This window comes from Chiloscyllium punctatum, chromosome 45 (genome assembly GCF_047496795.1).
Source record: "Chiloscyllium punctatum isolate Juve2018m chromosome 45, sChiPun1.3, whole genome shotgun sequence".
Taxonomy (NCBI): domain Eukaryota; kingdom Metazoa; phylum Chordata; class Chondrichthyes; order Orectolobiformes; family Hemiscylliidae; genus Chiloscyllium; species Chiloscyllium punctatum.
Genome location: NC_092783.1, coordinates 19,910,151 through 19,930,151, shown reverse-complemented (window position 1 = coordinate 19,930,151; position 20,001 = coordinate 19,910,151). Strand labels below are relative to the sequence as shown.

Genomic DNA, 20,001 nt, shown 5'->3' with positions numbered 1-20,001 from the left:
GTATCTGGCGTTTGAATTACGTAGTGTGAGTGTTCCCTGTTGATTGAAATACACAGTGTGACAGTATTCCCTGTTGTTTGAAGTACATAGAGTGACAGTGTTCCCTGGGGATTAAAGTACACAGTGTGACAGTGTTCCCTAGCCTTTCAAGTACACAGTGTGACACTGTTCCCTGGTATTTGAAGTACACAGAATGACAGTGCTCCTTGTGTTTGAATTACACGGTATGACAGTGTTCCCTTGTGTTTGAAGTGCACAGTGTGAGAGTGTTCCCTGGTGTTTGAAGTGCACATTTTGAGAGTGTTCCTAATATATGAAGTGCACAGTGTGACAGTGTTCCCTGGTGTTTGAAGTGCACAGTGTGACAGTGTTCCCTGGGGATTGATGTACACAGTGTGACAGTGTTCCCTGGTGTTTGAAGTGCACAGAGTGACAGTGTTCCCTGGGGATTGAAGTACAGAGTGTGCCAGTGCTACCTTGTGTTTCAAGTACACAATTTGACAGTGTTCTCTGGAGTTTGAAGTACTCGGTGTGCCAGTGTTCCCTGGGGATTTAAGTATACAGTGTGACAGTGTCTCCTGAGGACTGAAGTGCACAGTGTGAGAGGGTTCCATGGGATTTGAAGTGCACAGTGTGACAGTGTTCCCTGGTGTTTGAATTACACAGTGTGACAGTGTTTCCTGTTGTTTGACGGGCACAGTGTGAGTGTTCCCTGGGGATTGAAGTACATAGTGTGAGAGTGTTCCCTGGGGATTGAAGTACACAGTGTGACAGTGTTCCCTGGGGATTGAAGTACACAGTGTCACAGTGTACCCTCGCGTTTGAAGCACATAGTGTGAGAGTGTTCCCTGGGGTTTGAAGTACACAGTGTGACAGTGTTCCCTGGTGTTTGAATTACACAGTGTGACAGTGTTCCCTGGTGTTTGAATTACACAGTGTGATGGTGTTCCCTGGTGTTTGAAGTGCACAGTGTGACAGCGTTCCCTGGAGATTGATGTACACAGTGTGAAAATGACTCCGGTGTGCGGAGTACACAGTGTGACATCGTTCCCTGGGGATTGATGTGCACAGTGTGACAGTGTTCCCTGGTGTTTGACGTGCACAGTATGACAGTGTTCACTGGGGATGGAAGTACGCAGTGTGAGAGTGTTCCCTGGTGTTTGAAGTGCACAGTGTAACAGTGTTCCCTGGTGTTTGAATTACACAGTGTGACAGAGATCCCTGGTGTTTGAATTACACAGTGTGACAGTGTTCCCTGGTGTTTGAATTACACAGTGTGACAGTGATCCCTGGTGTTTGAATTACACAGTGTGACGGTGTTCCCTGGTGTTTGAAGTGCACAGTGTGACAGTGTTCCCTGGGGATTGATGTACACAGTGTGACAGCGTTCCCTGGGGATTGATGTGCACAGTGTGACAGAGTTCCCTGGTGTTTGAAGTACTCAGTGTGCCAGTGTTCCCTGGTGTTTGAAGTGCACAGTATGACAGTGTTCCCTGGTGTTTGAAGTGCACAGTGTGACAGCGTTCCCTGGGGATTGAAGTACACAGTGTGACAGCGTTCCCTGGTGTTTGAAGTTCACAGTGTGACAGTGTTCCCTGGGGATTGAAGTACACAGTGTGACAGTGTTCCCATGCGTTTCAAGTACACAGTGTGACAGAGTTCCCTGGTTTTTGAAGTGCACAGCGTGACAGCGTTCCCTGGGGATTGATGTACACAGTGTGACAGTGTTCCCTGGTGTTTGAATTACACAGTGTGACAGTGTTCCCTGGTGTTTGAAGTGCACAGTGTGACAGCGTTCCCTGGGGATTGATGTACACAGAAGAGACAGTGTTCCCTGTAGATTGAAGTGCACAGTGCGACAGTGGTATCTGGCGTTTGAATTACGTAGTGTGACAGTGTTCCCTGTTGATTGAAATACACAGTGTGACAGTATTCCCAGTTGTTTGAAGTACATAGAGTGACAGTGTTCCCTGGGGATTAATGTACACAGTGTGACACTGTTCCCTAGTGTTTGAAGTGCACAGAGTGACAGTGTTCCCTGGGGATTGAAGTACAGAGTGTGCCAGTGCTACTTTGTGTTTCAAGTACACAATTTGACAGTGTTCTCTGGAGTTTGAAGTACTCGGTGTGCCAGTGTTCCCTGGGGATATAAGTATACAGTGTGACAGTGTCTCCTGAGGACTGAAGTGCACAGTGTGAGAGGGTTCCATGGGATTTGAAGTGCACAGTGTGACAGTGTTCCCTGGTGTTTGAATTACACAGTGTGACAGTGTTTCCTGTTGTTTGACGGGCACAGTGTGAGTGTTCCCTGGGGATTGAAGTACATAGTGTGAGAGTGTCCCCTGGGGATTGAAGTACACAGTGTGACAGTGTTCCCTGGGGGTAGAAGTACACAGTGTCACAGTGTACCCTCGCGTTTGAAGCACATAGTGTGAGAGTGTTCCCTGGGGTTTGAAATACACAGTGTGAGAGTGTTCCCTGGGGTTTGAAGTACACAGTGTGACAGTGTTCCCTGGTGTTTGAATTACACAGTGTGACAGTGTTCCCTGGTGTTTGAATTACACAGTGTGACGGTGTTCCCTGGTGTTTGAAGTGCACAGTGTGACAGCGTTCCCTGGAGATTGATGTACACAGTGTGAAAATGACTCCGGTGTGCGGAGTACACAGTGTGACATCGTTCCCTGGGGATTGATGTACACAGTGTGACAGTGTTCCCTGGTGTTTGAAGTGCACAGTATGACAGTGTTCACTGGGGATGGAAGTATGCAGTGTGAGAGTGTTCCCTGGTGTTTGAAGTGCACAGTGTGACAGCGTTCCCTGGGGATTGAAGTACACAGAAGAGACAGTGTTCCCTGTAGATTGAAGTGCACAGTGCAACAGTGGTATCTGGCGTTTGAATTACGTAGTGTGACAGTGTTCCCTGTTGATTGAAATACACAGTGTGACAGTATTCCCAGTTGTTTGAAGTACATAGAGTGACAGTGTTCCCTGGGGATTAAAGTACACAGTGTGACAGAGTTCCCTAGCCTTTCAAGTACACAGTGTGACACTGATCCCTGGTATTTGAAGTACACAGTATGACAGTGTTCCGTTGTGTTTGAAGTGCACAGTGTGAGAGTGTTCCCTGGTGTTTGAAGTGCACATTTTGAGAGTGTTCCTAATATATGAAGTGCACAGTATGACAGTGTTCCTTGGTGTTTGAAGTGCACAGTGTGACAGTGTTCCCTGTGGATTGAAGTTCACAGTGTGACAGTGTTCCTTGTGTTTGAATTACGCATCATGACAGTGTTCCCTTGTGTTTGAAGTATACTGAGTGAAAGTGACTCCAGTGTGTGAAGTACACAGTGTGACAGTGTTCCCTGGTGTTTGAAGTGTGCAGAGTGACAGTGTTCCCTGGGGATTGAAGTACAGAGTGTGCCAGTGCTACTTTGTGTTTCAAGTACACAATTTGACAGTGTTCTCTGGAGTTTGAAGTACTCGGTGTGCCAGTGTTCCCTGGGGATTTAAGTATACAGTGTGACAGTGTCTCCTGAGGACTGAAGTGCACAGTGTGAGAGGGATCCATGGGATTTGAAGTGCACAGTGTGACAGCATTCCCTGGGGATTGATGTACACAGTGTGACAGTGTTCCCTGGTGTTTGAAGTATACAGTGTGAAAGTGACTCCAGTGTGTGAAGTACACAGTGTGACAGTGTTCCCTGGGGTTTGACGTTCACAGTGTCACAGTGTTCTCTGTGGATTGAAGTACACAGTGTCACAGTGTACCTTCGCGTTTGAAGCACATAGTGTGAGAGTGTTCCCTGGGGTTTGAAATACACAGTGTGAGTGTTCCCTGGAGTTTGAATTACACAGTGTGACGGTGTTCCCTGGTGTTTGAAGTGCACAGTGTGACAGCGTTCCCTGGAGATTGATGTACACAGTGTGAAAATGACTCCGGTGTGTGGAGTACACAGTGTGACATCGTTCCATGGGGATTGATGTACACAGTGTGACAGTGTTCCCTGGTGTTTGAAGTACGCAGTGTGACAGTGTTCCCTGGTGTTTGAAGTGCACAGTGTGACAGTGTTCCGTGGGGATTGCAGTACACAGTGTGACAGAGTTCCCTGGTGTTTGAAGTACACAGTGTGACAGTGTTCCCTGATGTTTGAAGTAGACAGTGTGCCAGTGTTCCCTGGGGATTTAAGTAGACTGTGTGAGAGTGTTCCCTGGAGTTTGAAGTGCACAGTGTGACAGCATTCCCTGGCGATTGATGTACACAGTGTGACCTGTTCCCTGTAGATTGAAGTGCACAGTGTGACAGTATTCCATGGTGTTTGAAGTGCACAGTGCGACAGTGGTATCTGGCGTTTGAATTACGTAGTGTGAGTGTTCCCTGTTGATTGAAATACACAGTGTGACAGTATTCCCTGTTGTTTGAAGTACATAGAGTGACAGTGTTCCCTGGGGATTAAAGTACACAGTGTGACAGTGTTCCCTAGCCTTTCAAGTACACAGTGTGACACTGATCCCTGGTATTTGAAGTACACAGAATGACAGTGCTCCTTGTGTTTGAATTACACGGTATGACAGTGTTCCCTTGTGTTTGAAGTGCACAGTGTGAGAGTGTTCCCTGGTGTTTGAAGTGCACATTTTGAGAGTGTTCCTAATATATGAAGTGCACAGTGTGACAGTGTTCCCTGGTGTTTGAAGTGCACAGTGTGACAGTGTTCCCTGGGGATTGATGTACACAGTGTGACAGTGTTCCCTGGTGTTTGAAGTGCACAGAGTGACAGTGTTCCCTGGGGATTGAAGTACAGAGTGTGCCAGTGCTACCTTGTGTTTCAAGTACACAATTTGACAGTGTTCTCTGGAGTTTGAAGTACTCGGTGTGCCAGTGTTCCCTGGGGATTTAAGTATACAGTGTGACAGTGTCTCCTGAGGACTGAAGTGCACAGTGTGAGAGGGTTCCATGGGATTTGAAGTGCACAGTGTGACAGTGTTCCCTGGTGTTTGAATTACACAGTGTGACAGTGTTTCCTGTTGTTTGACGGGCACAGTGTGGGTGTTCCCTGGGGATTGAAGTACATAGTGTGAGAGTGTTCCCTGGGGATTGAAGTACACAGTGTGACAGTGTTCCCTGGGGATTGAAGTACACAGTGTCACAGTGTACCCTCGCGTTTGAAGCACATAGTGTGAGAGTGTTCCCTGGGGTTTGAAGTACACAGTGTGACAGTGTTCCCTGGTGTTTGAATTACACAGTGTGACAGTGTTCCCTGGTGTTTGAATTACACAGTGTGATGGTGTTCCCTGGTGTTTGAAGTGCACAGTGTGAGAGTGTTCCCAGGTGTTTGAAGTGCACAGTGTGACAGCGTTCCCTGGGGATTGATGTACACCTTGTAACACTGTTCCCTGTAGATTGAAATGCACAGTGTGACAGTATTCCGTGGTGTTTGAAGTGCACAGCGTGACAGCATTCCCTGGGGATTGATGTACACAGTGTGACCCTGTTCCCTGTAGATTGAAGTGCACAGTGTGACAGTATTCCGTGGTGTTTGAAGTGCACAGTGTGACAGTGGTACATGGCGTTTGAATTATGTAGTGTGACAGTGTTCCCTTTTGATTGAAATACACAGTGTGACAGTATTCCCTGTTGTTTGAAGTACATAGAGTGACAGTGTTCCCTGGGGATTGAAGTACACAGTGTGACAGTGTTCCCTAGCATTTCAAGTACACAGTATGACAGTGATCCCTGGGGTTTGAAGTACACAGAATGACAGTGTTCCTTGTGTTTGAATTACGCGGTATGACAGTGTTCCCTTGTGTTTGAAGTGCACAGTGTGAGAGTGTTCCCTCGTGTTTGAAGTACACAGTATGCCAGTGTTCCCTGGGGATTTAAGTAGACTGTGTGACAGTGTTTCCTGAGAATTGAAGTGCACAGTATGACAGCATCCCCTGGGGATTGAAATACGCAGTGTGACAGTGTTCACTGGGGATTAATAGTCCACAGTGTGAAAGTGTTCCCTGTTGTTTGAAGTGTACAGTGTGAGAGTGTTCCTAATATATGAAGTGCACAGTGTGACAGTGTTCCTTGGTGTTTGAAGTGCACAGTGTGACAGTGTTCCTTGTGTTTGAATTACGCATCATGACAGTGTTCCCTTGTGTTTGAGTATACTGAGTGAAAGTGACTCCAGTGTGTGAAGTACACAGTGTGACAGTGTTCCCTGGTGTTTGAAGTGCACAGAGTGACAGTGTTCCCTGGGGATTGAAGTAGGGAATGTGCCAGTGCTCCCTTGTGTTTCCATTACACAGTGTGACAGTGTTCCCTGGGGATCGAAGTACGCAGCGTGACACTGTTCCCTGTGGATTGAAGTGCACAGTGTGACGGTATTCCGCGGTGTTTGAAGTGCACCATGCGACAGTGGTATCTGGCATTTGAATTACGCAGTGTGACAGTGTTCCCTGTTGATTGAAATACACAGTATGACAGTATTCACTGTTGTTTGAATTACGCAGTATGACAGTGTTCCCTTGTGTTTGAAGTATACAGTGTGAAAGTGACTCCAGTGTGTGAAGTACACAGTGTGACAGTGTTCCCTGGTGTTTGAAGTGCACTGTGTGACAGTGTTCCCTGGGGATTGATGTACACAGTGTGACAGTGTTCCCTGGTGTTTGAAGTACGCAGTGTGACAGTGTTTCCTGGGGATTGAAGTACACAGTGTGACAGTGTTCCCTGGGGATTGATGTACACAGTGTGACAGTGTTCCCTGGTGTTTGAAGTACACAGTGTGACAGTGTTCCCTGGTGTTTGAAGTGCACACTGTGACAGCGTTCCCTGGGGATTGATGTACACAGTGTGACAGCGTTCCCTGGGGATTGATGTACACAGTGTGACAGTGTTCCCTGGTGTTTGAAGTGCACAGTGTGACAGTGTTCCCTGGGGATTGATGTACACAGTGTGAAAATGATTCCGGTGTGTGGAGTACACCGTGTGACAGTGTTCCCTGGGGATTGATGTACACAGTGTGACAGTGTTCCCTGGGGATTGATATACACAGTGTGACAGTGTTCCCTGGTGTTTGAAGTACACAGTGTGATAGTGTTCCCTGGTGTTTGAAGTGCACACTGTGACAGCATTCCCTGGGGATTGATGTACACAGTGTGACAGTGTTCCCTCGTGTTTGAAGTGCACAGTGTGACAGTGTTCCCTGGGGATTGATGTACACAGTGTGAAAATGACTCCGGTGTGTGGAGTACACAGTGTGACAGCGTTCCCTGGGGATTGATGTACACAGTGTGACAGTGTTCCCTAGTGTTTGAAGTACACAGTGTGACAGTGTTCCCTGGGGATTGAAGGACACAGTGTGACAGTGCTCGCTTGCGTTTCAAGTACACAGTGTGACCGTGTTCCCTGGTGTTTGAAGTGTACAGTGTGACTGAGTTTCCTGGTGTTTGAAGTGCACAGTGTGACAGTGTTCCCTGGTGTTTGAAGTGCACAGTGTGACAGTGTTCCCTGGTGTTTGAAGTGCACAGTGTGACCGTGTTCCCTGGTGTTTGAAGTGTACAGTGTGACAGTGTGCCCTGGGGATTGAAGTGCACAGTGTGACAGTGTTCCCTGGGGATTGAAGGACACAGTGTGACAGTGTTCCCTGGTGTTTGAAGTGCACAGTGTGGCAGTGTTCACTGGGGATTGAAGTACACAGTGTGACACTGTTCCCTGTGGATTGAAGTACACAGTGTGACAGTATTCCCTGGTGATTGAAATGTACAGTGTGACAGTGGTATCTGGCGTTTGAATTACACAGTGCGACAGTGTTCCCTGTTGACTGAAATACACAGTGTGACAGTATTCACTGTTGTTTGAAGTGCACAGTGTGAGAATGTTCCCTGGTGTTTGAAGTGCACAGTGTGACAGTCTTCCCTGGTGTTTGAAGTGCACAGTGTGACCGCGTTCCCTGGGGATTGATGTACACAGTTTGACAGTGTTCCCTGGTGTTTGAAGTAGACAATGTGCCAGTGTTCCCTGGGGATTCAAGTAGACCGTGTGACAGTGTCTCCTGAGGATTGAAGTGCAGTGTGACAGTGTTCACTGGGGATTGAAGTACACAGTGTGACTGTGTTCCCTGATGTTTGAAGTGCCCAGTGTGTAGAGTGTTCCCTGGTGTTTGAAGTGCACAGTGTGAGAGTGTTCCCTGGTGTTTGAAGTCCACAGAGTGAGTGTTCCCTGGTGTTTGAAGTGCACAGTGTGACAGTGTTCCCTGGTGTTTGAAGTACACAGTATGACAGTGTTCCCTGGGGATCAAAGTAACCAGTGTGACAGTGTTCCCTGTGGACTGAAGTACACAGTGTGACAGTGTTCACTGGGGATTGAAATACACAGTATGACAGTGTTCCCTGGGGATCGAAGTACACAATGTGACACTGTTCCCTGGGGATTGAAGTACACAGTGTGACAGTATTCCCTGATGTTTGAAGTGCACCGTCTGACAGTGGTATTTGGCGTTTGAATTACACAGTGTGACTTTGCTCTCTGTTGATTGAAATACACAGTGTGACAGTATTCCCTGGGGATTGAAGTACACAGTGTGAATGTGTTCCATGGTGTTTGAAGTACACAGTTTGACAGTGTTCCCTGGTGTTTGAAGTACACAGTGTGTCAGTGTTCCCTGAGTTTGGAAACACACAGTGTGAGAGTGTTCCCTGGGGTTTGAAGTGCACAGTGTGACAGTGTTCCCTCGGGATTGAAGTGCAGAGTGTGTCAGTGTTCCCTGGTGTTTGAAGTACACAGTGTGACAGTGTTCCCTTGGGATTGAAGTACACAGTGTGAATGTGTTCCATGTTTTGAAGTACACAGTTTGACAGTGTTCCCTGCGGATTGAAGTACACTGTGTGACAGTGTTCCCTGGTGTTTGAAGTACACAGTGTGACAGTATTCCCTGGGGATTGAAGTACACAGTGTGAATGTGTTCCATGGTGTTTGAAGTACACAGTGTGACAGTGTTCCCTGGTGTTTGAAGTGCACAGTGTGACAGTGTTCCCTGAGTTTGAAATACACAGTGTGAGAGTGTTCCCTGGGGTTTGAAGTATACAGTGTGAATGTGTTCCATGGTGTTTGAAGTACACAGTTTGACAGTGTTCCATGGTGTTTGAAGTACACAGTGTGACAGTGTTCCCTGGTGTTTTAGGTACATAGTGTGAAAGTGTCCACTGGGGTTTGGAGTGCGCAGTGTGACAGTGTTCCCTGGTGTCTGAAGTGCACAGTATGACAGGGACCACTGGGGATTGCAGTGCACTATCTGCCAGTGTTCCCTTGTGTTTGTAGTACACAGTGTGAGTGTTCCCTGGTGTTTGATGTACACAGTGTTACAGAGTTCCCTTGGGATTGAAATACACAGTGTGCCAGCGTTCCCTGGGGAATAAAGTACACAGTTTGACAGAGTTCACTTGCAATTGTAGTAGAGAGTGTGACACTGTTCCCTGGTGTATGAATTACACAGTGTGACAGTTTTCCATGGTGTTTGACTTACATGGTGTGACAGTGTTCCCTGGGATTTGAAGCACACAGTGTGACAGTGTTCCCTGGTGTATGTAGTACACAGTGTGACAGTGTTCCCTGGGGTTTGAAGTGCACAGTGTGAGAGTGTTCCCTCAGGATTGAAGTGCACAGTGTGTCAGTATTCCCTGGTGTTTGAAATACACAGTGTGAGAGTGTTCCCTGGGGTTTGAAGTACACAGTGTGAATGTGTTCCATGGTGTTTGAAGTACACAGTTTGACAGTGTTCCCTGGGGATTGAAGTACACTGTGTGATAGTGTTCCCTGGTGTTTGAAGTACTCCGTGTGACAGTGTTCCCTGGTGTTTGAAGTACACAGTGTGATAGTGTTCGCTGAGATTTGAAATACACAGTATGAGAGTGTTCCCTGGGGTCTGAAGTGCACATTGTGACAGTGTTCCCTGGTGTTTTAAGTACACTGTGTGATAGTGTTGCCTTGGGATTGAAGTACGCAGTGTGACAGTGTTCCCTGTAGATTGAAATACTCAGTGTGACAGTGTTCCCTGGGGACTGAAGTACACAGTGTGAGAGTGTTCCCTTGTGATTGTAGTAGACAGTGTGACACTGTTCCCTGGTGTTCGAATTACACAGTGTGACAGTGTTCCATGGTGTTTGACGTACACAGTGTGCCAGTGTTCCCTGTTGTTTGAATTACACCGTGTGAGAGTGTTCCCTGGGGTTTGAAGTACACAGTGTGAGTCTGTTTCTGGTGTTGGAAATGTGCAGTGTGACAGTGTCCACTGGGGTTTGATGTTCACAGTGTGAGAGTGTTCCCTGGGGATTTAAGTACACAGTGTGAGAGTGTTCCCTGGGGATTTAAGTACACAGTGTGACAGTGTTCCCTGGGGATTTAAGTAGACAGTGTGACAGTGATCCCTGGGGATTGAAGTACACAGTGTGACAGTGTTGACTGGTGTTTGAAGTGCGTACTGTGGCAGTGTTCCCTTGTGTTTGAAGTATACAGTGTGACAGTGTTCCCTGGGGATTGAAGTGCACAGTGTGACTGTGTTCCCTGTGGATTGAAGTGCGCCATGTGACAGCATTCCCTGGGGATTGATGTACACAGTGTGACAGTGTTCCCTGGTGTTTGAAGTGCACAGTGTGACAGTGTTCCCTGGGGATTGATGTACACAGTGTGACAGTGTTCCCTGGGGATTGATATACACAGTGTGACAGTGTTCCCTGGTGTTTGAAGTACACAGTGTGATAGTGTTCCCTGGTGTTTGAAGTGCACAGTGTGACAGCGTTCCCTGGGGATTGATGTACACAGTGTGACAGTGTTCCCTGGTGTTTGAAGTGCACAGTGTGACAGTGTTCCCTGGGGATTGATGTACACAGTGTGAGAGTGTTCCCTGGTGTTTGAAGTGCACAGTGTGACAGCGTTCCCTGGGGATTGATGTACACAGTGTGACAGTGTTCCCTGGTGTTTGAAGTGCACAGTGTGACAGTGTTCCCTGGGGATTGATGTACACAGTGTGAAAATGACTCCGGTGTGTGGAGTACACAGTGTGACAGCGTTCCCTGGGGATTGATGTACACAGTGTGACAGTGTTCCCTAGTGTTTGAAGTACACAGTGTGACAGTGTTCCCTGGGGATTGAAGGACACAGTGTGACAGTGCTCGCTTGCGTTTCAAGTACACAGTGTGACCGTGTTCCCTGGTGTTTGAAGTGTACAGTGTGACTGAGTTCCCTGGTGTTTGAAGGACACAGTGTGACAGTGTTCCCTGGGGATTGAAGGACACAGTGTGACAGTGTTCCCTGGTGTTTGAAGTGCACAGTGTGGCAGTGTTCACTGGGGATTGAAGTACACAGTGTGACACTGTTCCCTGTGGATTGAAGTACACAGTGTGACAGTATTCCCTGGTGATTGAAATGTACAGTGTGACAGTGGTATCTGGCGTTTGAATTACACAGTGCGACAGTGTTCCCTGTTGACTGAAATACACAGTGTGACAGTATTCACTGTTGTTTGAAGTGCACAGTGTGAGAATGTTCCCTGGTGTTTGAAGTGCACAGTGTGACAGTCTTCCCTGGTGTTTGAAGTGCACAGTGTGACCGCGTTCCCTGGGGATTGATGTACACAGTTTGACAGTGTTCCCTGGTGTTTGAAGTAGACAATGTGCCAGTGTTCCCTGGGGATTCAAGTAGACCGTGTGACAGTGTCTCCTGAGGATTGAAGTGCAGTGTGACAGTGTTCACTGGGGATTGAAGTACACAGTGTGACTGTGTTCCCTGGTGTTTGAAGTGCCCAGTGTGAGAGTGTTCCCTGGTGTTTGAAGTGCACAGTGTGACAGCGTTCCCTGGGGATTGATGTACACATTGTAACACTGTTCCCTGTAGATTGAAATGCACAGTGTGACAGTATTCCGTGGTGTTTGAAGTGCACAGCGTGACAGCATTCCCTGGGGATTGATGTACACAGTGTGACCCTGTTCCCTGTAGATTGAAGTGCACAGTGTGACAGTATTCCGTGGTGTTTGAAGTGCACAGTGTGACAGTGGTACATGGCGTTTGAATTATGTAGTGTGACAGTGTTCCCTTTTGATTGAAATACACAGTGTGACAGTATTCCCTGTTGTTTGAAGTACATAGAGTGACAGTGTTCCCTGGGGATTGAAGTACACAGTGTGACAGTGTTCCCTAGCATTTCAAGTACACAGTATGACAGTGATCCCTGGGGTTTGAAGTACACAGAATGACAGTGTTCCTTGTGTTTGAATTACGCGGTATGACAGTGTTGCCTTGTGTTTGAAGTGCACAGTGTGAGAGTGTTCCCTCGTGTTTGAAGTACACAGTATGCCAGTGTTCCCTGGGGATTTAAGTAGACTGTGTGACAGTGTTTCCTGAGAATTGAAGTGCACAGTATGACAGCATCCCCTGGGGATTGAAGTACGCAGTGTGACAGTGTTCACTGGGGATTAATAGTCCACAGTGTGAGAGTGTTCCCTGTTGTTTGAAGTGTACAGTGTGAGAGTGTTCCTAATATATGAAGTGCACAGTGTGACAGTGTTCCTTGGTGTTTGAAGTGCACAGTGTGACAGTGTTCCTTGTGGATTGAAGTGCGCCATGTGACAGTGTTCCCTTGTGTTTGAAATACACAGTGTGATAGTGTTCCCTGAGGTTTGAAATACACAGTGTGACAGTGTTCTCTGGTGTTGAACTGCACAGTGTTACAGTGTACTCTAGGGATTTTAGCACACACTGTGAGAATGTTTTCTCATGTTCGAACTGCACAGTGTTACGGTGTTTTCTGGGGATGGAAGTACACCGTGTGACAGTGTTCCCTGGTGTTTGAATTACACTGTGTAACAGTGTTCTCTGGTGTTTTAAGTATACAGTATGGCAGTGTTCTCTGGTGTTTGAAGTGCATAGTGTGACAGTGTTCCCTGAGGATTGTAGTACATAGTATGACAGTGTTCCCCATTGTTTGACGTATACAGGTTGACAGTGTTCTCTAGTGTTTGAATTATACAGTGTGACAGTGTTTCCTGATGTTTGAATTCCAGAGTGTGACAGTGTTCTCTGCGGTTTGAAGTGCACAGTGTGACAGTGTTCCCTGGGGATTGAAGTACACAGTGTGAGAGTGTTCCCTGGTGGTTGAAGTACACAGTGTGTCAACGTTCTCTGGGGTTTGAATTACTCGGTATGACAGTGTTCCCTTGTGTTTGAAGTACACAGTGTGTCAGTGTTCCCTGGTGATTGAAATACAGTGTGTCAGTGCTCTCTGGTGTTTTATGTAAGGAATGCGACAGTGTTTCCTGGTGTTTGGAGTGCACAGTGTGACATTGCTCTCTGCTATTTGAAATACACAGTATCATAGCATTCTCTGTTGTTTGAAGTATGCCATGTGGCAGTGTTCCCTGGTGTTTGAAATACACAGTGTGACAGTGCTCTCTGCTGTTTGTTACATCTAGCTCATGGCAGGCATTAGTTGGTGTTCCGAGGATTTTGAAACAAAATTTATGATGGTCACTTTAAGTTAAGTATTCAGCCTTATTAGAGTTTTGGATTTTACAACGTATGTTGTTGCAGAGGTAAAGTTCAGCATTGAAACCATATTTACAACAACGCTGCTGGAACTAAACATTTGCATCACTGCAGCTTTCCTCCCTCATACAAATAATAGCAGCTCTTAACTTGACATCGCTGCTCAGCTTTCCCACCATGCAACTGTGGAAGATGATAAATGTCACAAAATGGAGCTCAGTAACTTGTCATGTGAGGCAGCAAAGATGCAAAAGCAACAGTAGACTGAATCAACAAGAGGTCCCAGTTTTAGTAACACTGACAGCTCAATATTCCGATCTTAGTTCGCAGAGTCACTGTCTTTGTGATGCGATAACGTGTTATTTTGTTCCTACAGGTTGTCAAGAAGCGAGGCAATGATAAAGAGACTCCAATGATAGGTGATAAAGTATTTGTCCATTACACTGGGACCCTATTAAATGGAAAAATATTTGATTCAAGTAGAGAAAGAAAAGAGCAATTTGTCTTTGATCTGGGTAAAGGTAAGTGCTAAATGTAAGTGATGGTCGTTTATATCTGCTAAATCTCAGCCCAACCTTAACCTACGACATTCACTGACCTCAACTTTCTGCTCACCTACTTTTGCCCTTGGGATCTCAGAAGCATCTCTCTGGTGGAGATACCCCTGGAAATCCCAAAGTCAGCCTCCCTCTGCCTGACCAAGACCAGCTCTCCTTCATTACATTCTGTTTCAATCCCTCTGATTAGTAATTCCATTTATTGAAAATGGTCACAGACGAAACAGATGAAAATGGTCACAGACGCTGTTTCGTCTGTGACCATTCTCAATAAATGGAATTTTCTTCTCAATGATATGTTGTGAAGGCAGACAGACCTCATGGTCTTTGGTCTCCAACACAAAGTCTAGTCTCTCTAACCCTCACCCTGAATCCCTCTTAGCCTGCCATCTCTGTACCTGAGTCAGTAAATCCAGCCCTAAACCCGTCAACATCATGGCCGTCCTACAATTCTGACCTCAGGTGGATCTGCAAATTTATTTCAATCTATCACTGGAAGTCGCACCTTTAGCTTCCTGTACCTTAAACCTGGAAAATGCCTCCCTTAAGATCTCTACCTCTTTCTCATTCTTTAAGTCTTCCTTTCAAATCTAAATCTTTAACAAAGCTTTTGATCATCTGTCCTGATATGAAGTGTATGTATGAAGTGTGACATATTGTCTAGTAATGCCTTGGGACATCGCACTATATCCATGTGTTTGTTGGCGTGCGTTGTCTAAAGGACTCAATGTGCAGCAGATCGGCACGGCACAGTCTTCCCAGGAAAGAGGAGGGTGGTGCAATCCTTTGAAATTGACGATTGGCTGAAGGCAAATTGCAAACCTCCTTGGATCCTCCTAGTAATCAAAGTCAATTCAGACTTCTTTTAGTTCAAACTGAGGATTTGCTGATCTGTCAGGCACTCCTCAGTATCCCCCCAGTAAAGTTAGAAATCACACAACACCAGGTTCTAGTCGAACAGGTTCATTTGGAAATATTGCTTTCAGAGTGCTGCTCCTTCATCAGGTAACTAGTGGGGTAGGATCAAGATTCAGCCCCACTCGCTACCTTATGAAGGAGCAGTGCTCCAAAAGCAATACTTTTAAATGAACCTGTCGGACTAGAACCTGGTGTTGTGTGATTTTTAACTTCGCCCAGTGAAGGTACAACTAGAAGAGTTTCTTCAATGAAAATGACAAGCAGCTAAACCATTGATCAATGGCAGTGATGAGCTCCATTGAAAGGTTACTGTCCAAAGCTTTTCTTTTCTCAGAGAATGCAGACACTGTGTGGCAGATAATTACTATGCCAATTTCTTGGAGGTCACCTTACCTCTCTAGTACTTCACACACTGCCAGTTGCACTTTCCTGTTGTCAGCTTTCACCACGGTACAGACACAGTGTATGCAGATCCATCGCTGCCTCTAACACAGGGTGAAGAGCAGAGGTGACACTGTCACTAACTGCACTGGCAAAGGCAAAGTAACATAGCAGCACCATCATCTGCTGTCATCTCCTGAACTCCATACCCCCATGCTCACACTCACTCTGTCTCCCCTGCGGGCACACGCATCTACTTTGTGGGGGGAGTTTGCACCCTCAGAATTTTATTTTGCCCAAAAACTGCATAAATCCATGTTAGATTCTGCAAATCCCACTTTAGAAATAGAATTAGTCTGAACATTGGGACGCACTCTCATGTAGTATCTTATGGCACTTATTGTTAGATCTAACTTGAGAAAATAACTTTTAAAAAGTTCTGAGGTTTACATACCAAAACTAACATGGTCATTCTAAAAGATGAAAGGCTTAATAAACAATCCATTTTTTTTCAATATGTCATTTCAGTGGCATCACACTGTAAACTTTTGCTATAAATTCTGTATCGTATGATCTTATACTCACAACCACCTGAAGAAGGAGCAGCACTCCAAAAGCTAGTGCTTCCAAATAAACCTGTTGGATATAACCTTGTGTTGTGTGATTTTTAACTTTGCCCACCCCAGTCTAACACTGGCATCTCCAAAACATTTAAAAGGCATCTGGATGGGTATATGAATAGGTAGGGTTTAGAGGGATCTGGGCAAATGCTGGCAAATGGGACTGGAGTAGGTTAGGATTCCGGGTTAGCATGGATGAGTTGGACTGAATGGTCTTTTTCCCATGCTGTACAGTTCTATGACTCTATGATTCTAGATTCTGATTTAATAGTTTGAAGTACGCCCAAATCTAGCAGTCAAACAATTTGGAAATGTATGTAATTCAGCATTGCTATGCTTCTGTAAGGGAATCACATTCAAATGGAGTGTGGGCTGGATACATGGGTTGTTGTGTTAAAGACATTTTGTCCACTTGAGTGATTGTGCCATGCATTGAGGCCATAGCTGATTCACAATCTAACTCCATGTAAACACATTTTTCCATTTCACTTAAACTTGATTGGACATCAACCTTAGAAGAAGAGAGTTTGAAACTCTCCTAGCCATTCTGTGAACAAGTGTTCCTTCATTTCACAGCAGAAAGATCTGGCTCTAAGCTTTAGATCCTGCTCCCTTTCCTTAACTCCATCTACTGTAGCTGGTCCCCTTAATAACTTGAAACCTTTTGATCAAATCACTTTTTAACCTAATTCCAGAGAATGCAGTCCTAGTTTTTTATGAATAATTCTCTTTAAGAAACTGGGCTTCATTCGATTGGATCTGCACTGCATTTTGTTCAAGACCAACAAACCTTTCCTGAGGTGTGGTGACCAGAAAGACCTACTAGTCCAGGCCCATATTTGAGTCACTTGGAAGCTTCCTTCTATTGTGTCTCATCGAAGTTCATCAGACTAAAGGAAAGTGAGCAATCGTCAGGATGAATAAGAAGTGAAATTTCTATCAAGGTACCCCACAGACTTAAGCCAAGAAAAACAAAGCAACAAAGGCAAGCAGGTCTAATATAACAGAGAGTAAGTCTGAATAAAAATCAACTCGTGCCAGTAAAGATAACGCAAAAGAAATCAAAAGGTAACTGATCACATGACATCCTTTGGTGTCCCATGAGCCAACTCCACCTCCTTTAATTTGTGTTTCAAATGGAAGCCCAACAATTATCCACCCCAAACAGATTTCTAAACACTTTACTTCAGGAAATAGCTGAGGCGATGTCTTTTGCATCTTTTAAGGGTCTCACAAAGGTTTATACTGACGTCTATATTTCTTTGTCAGTTGTAAGATGGCTGCATTCTTTACTCAGTGGATGTCTACATGTCCCTTCATCAACATCAATGGCCAACTCTGCTTCCACTCTAGAGTCAAATTGACTCTGCTTCCTGTTAACAGTGTAAGGCTCCGGTATACAATCATTGCTTATAAATGTCAACTGGACACTCCCCTTAGTAACAATGAGAGGCAAATCTTCTGGCAGTAGCTGGTTCTGACATTCTGGCCATACATACCAGAGCTAGAACGAATATCTTCAATGTCCATTCCCAGAGGCTTCCACTGTTTCTCTGGGGATACGGCTGACACCAACTCAGCCACAAAGTGTTTAGCTGCCATTTAGGAGCAGTTCATCTGGGGATGTGACTCCAACGGAGGGCTTGACCCTGCTTTCAGGATTAGGGAATTGCAGTTGAATTGCACTATTAGGATGGCAGTCACTTTCCTCACTTTTTGTAAACAGAACTCTTACCCTAGCACTATGGAAGCAGCATTGGTTGTACCACAGGGTTCAAAGTTTGACCCATCCACTGGGGTTATAGGTGGCTCAATGGCATCTCACTTGGTGCCAGGACTCTTTGAAATTTCGTTATTCATTCACAGGATGAGGGCATTGCTGGCTAGGCAGCATTTATTGTCCATCCCGAATTACCCAGAGGGCAGTTGAGAATCAACCACCGTTCTGTGGGTCTGGAGTCACATGTAGGTCAGAATAGCAGTTTCCTTCCCTAAAGGACATTAGTGACCTACAATCGGCAATAACTTCATGGTCATCATTAGACTCTTAATTCCAGATATTTTTTGAATTCAAATTCCACCATCTGCTGTGGCAGGATTTGAACCCAGGTCCCCAGAGCGTTATCTAGATCTCTGGATTAACAGGCCAGTGATAATACCACTAGGCCATCGCCTCCCATTAAACGATTAAATTTTAGAAGTGTTGCCGGACTCGTCACTTTGTCCTCGAGGTGACAGTATTAGCGCTGTGTCTGTCTACAAACAGAGTTACAGCCTTGTATCCCTCTGTGAAGATGACATAGTGGAGAGTATGTAAACTTCCAAATGCAGGAAGGTGTGGGTGTGTTCTGGGGTTGAGCCCCAAAAGACGGGCACAGGTAAAGAACCAGATGTGATCGAGAGTTCAGTGTGATATAAGGAGGTGTCTGATGATAGAGGAAAAGCCATAATGGGTTTAGGAGTGTCACCTGCAGAATGCAGGAAGGTCAGACTGTGAGGATTTACACCTATTATTTTAGTCACTCTCAGCTCTGCCAAAATCACATGATGTTCAAATGCTGTAGACGTCAGCAACGACCTGCTATGAAAGCCTGAGCTTCATGAGAACTCATTACTGTTATCAAATTCAGTGCATCATCCCAGCCAACGTCTCTGTTAGGATGTCAGAGACCTAAGCAGCAATGCTAGTGACCAAGCTGAGAAGTGTAGTAAAAATCTGCCCCCAAAACAGATGGTTTCCTGACCTACAAACAAAAATCCACTAAGAGTCCTAGGGGAGTAGGTACATAGTTCCCAGAAAGTGGCATTGCAGGTAGACAGGGTGGTGAAGATTGCATTTGGCATGCATTGCCTTCATCACTCAGAACACTTGAGTACAGCGTACACATGTTACAGGTGTACAAGGCATTGGTAAGGCCATATTTGGAGAACTGCATCCAATTTTGGTCGCCAAGCTATCGTAAGGATTTTAATAAAGTGGAAAGGGTGCAAAAATGATTTACAAGGATGTTACCAAGACTGTAAGACATGAGCTACTAGGCAAGGCTGGGTAGGCAAAGATTTTTTCCTTGAAGTGTAAGAGGCTAAGTGGTGACCTGACAAAGGTTTATAAAATCACAGGGGCACAGTTTTGGTGAATGCAAAACTAGAGGGCATAGGTTTAAGGTGAGCGGGGAAGATATAAAAGGGGCAACACAGAGGGTGGTGCACGTTGGGTTGATCTGCCAGAGGAAGTAATAGAGGCAGGTACAGTTACAACATTTCAAATACATTTGGACAGGTACATGGATAAGAAAATTTAAGAAGGATATGGGCTAAACACAGGCATATGGGAATCAAAAACAGAAATTGCTGGAAAAGCTCAGCAGATCTGGCAACATCTGTGGAAAGAAATCAGAATTAATGTGTCAGGTCCAGTAACCCTTCCTTCAAATCTTCCTCAGGCAAATGGGACGTGTTCTGTTTAGGAAATCTGGTTGGCATGGATGATTTGGACCATAGGATCTGTTTCCGTGCTTATACCTCTCTGACTGGATGATTCCATAAATATCCATTCCATTTTAATTATGTATGTTTGTCCTTTCTCTTAGCTGCATCCCCTCTTTTTGTTTCAACCTCTTTGAGTTTCACATTGTAACTAATCCCTTGGTAATTCCTAATCGAATTTATCAATAACTATCTTTTATATATGGACCCTAATTCTGAACTCACTTATAATGGGATGATCTACTTATAGAGTCTATTCATAATTTTGAAGATCATTATCAGCTTACCCCCTAGCCTACCCTTTACAAGGAGAAAGAGACATTATGTTTATACACTGCAAACTGCGCACTTTTCAGAAACATGTTTTTCTTTCAATAGGTCAAGTGTTGAAAGCATGGGACATCGGAGTGGCTTCAATGAAGAAGGGGGAGATCTGTCAGTTGATCTGTAAAGCAAACTATGCCTATGGGGCTGCTGGCAGCCCCCCTAAAGTCCCTGCAAATGCCACATTACTGTTTGAGGT

The 20,001-nt window shown here is 45.4% G+C and overlaps 1 protein-coding gene across 1 annotated transcript in view; it reads left to right on the top strand.

Moving 5' to 3' along the window:
- The window catches only part of LOC140467204 (peptidyl-prolyl cis-trans isomerase FKBP5-like), a 150,982-nt gene that overhangs the window by 67,763 nt on the left and 63,218 nt on the right, over nucleotides 1-20,001 (top strand). Inside the window, exons 2-3 of the mRNA XM_072563415.1 lie at nucleotides 13,893-14,037; nucleotides 19,857-19,999. Coding sequence (XP_072419516.1) covers nucleotides 13,893-14,037; nucleotides 19,857-19,999 — 288 coding nt within the window. The remainder of the gene's footprint in view (nucleotides 1-13,892; nucleotides 14,038-19,856; nucleotides 20,000-20,001) is intronic.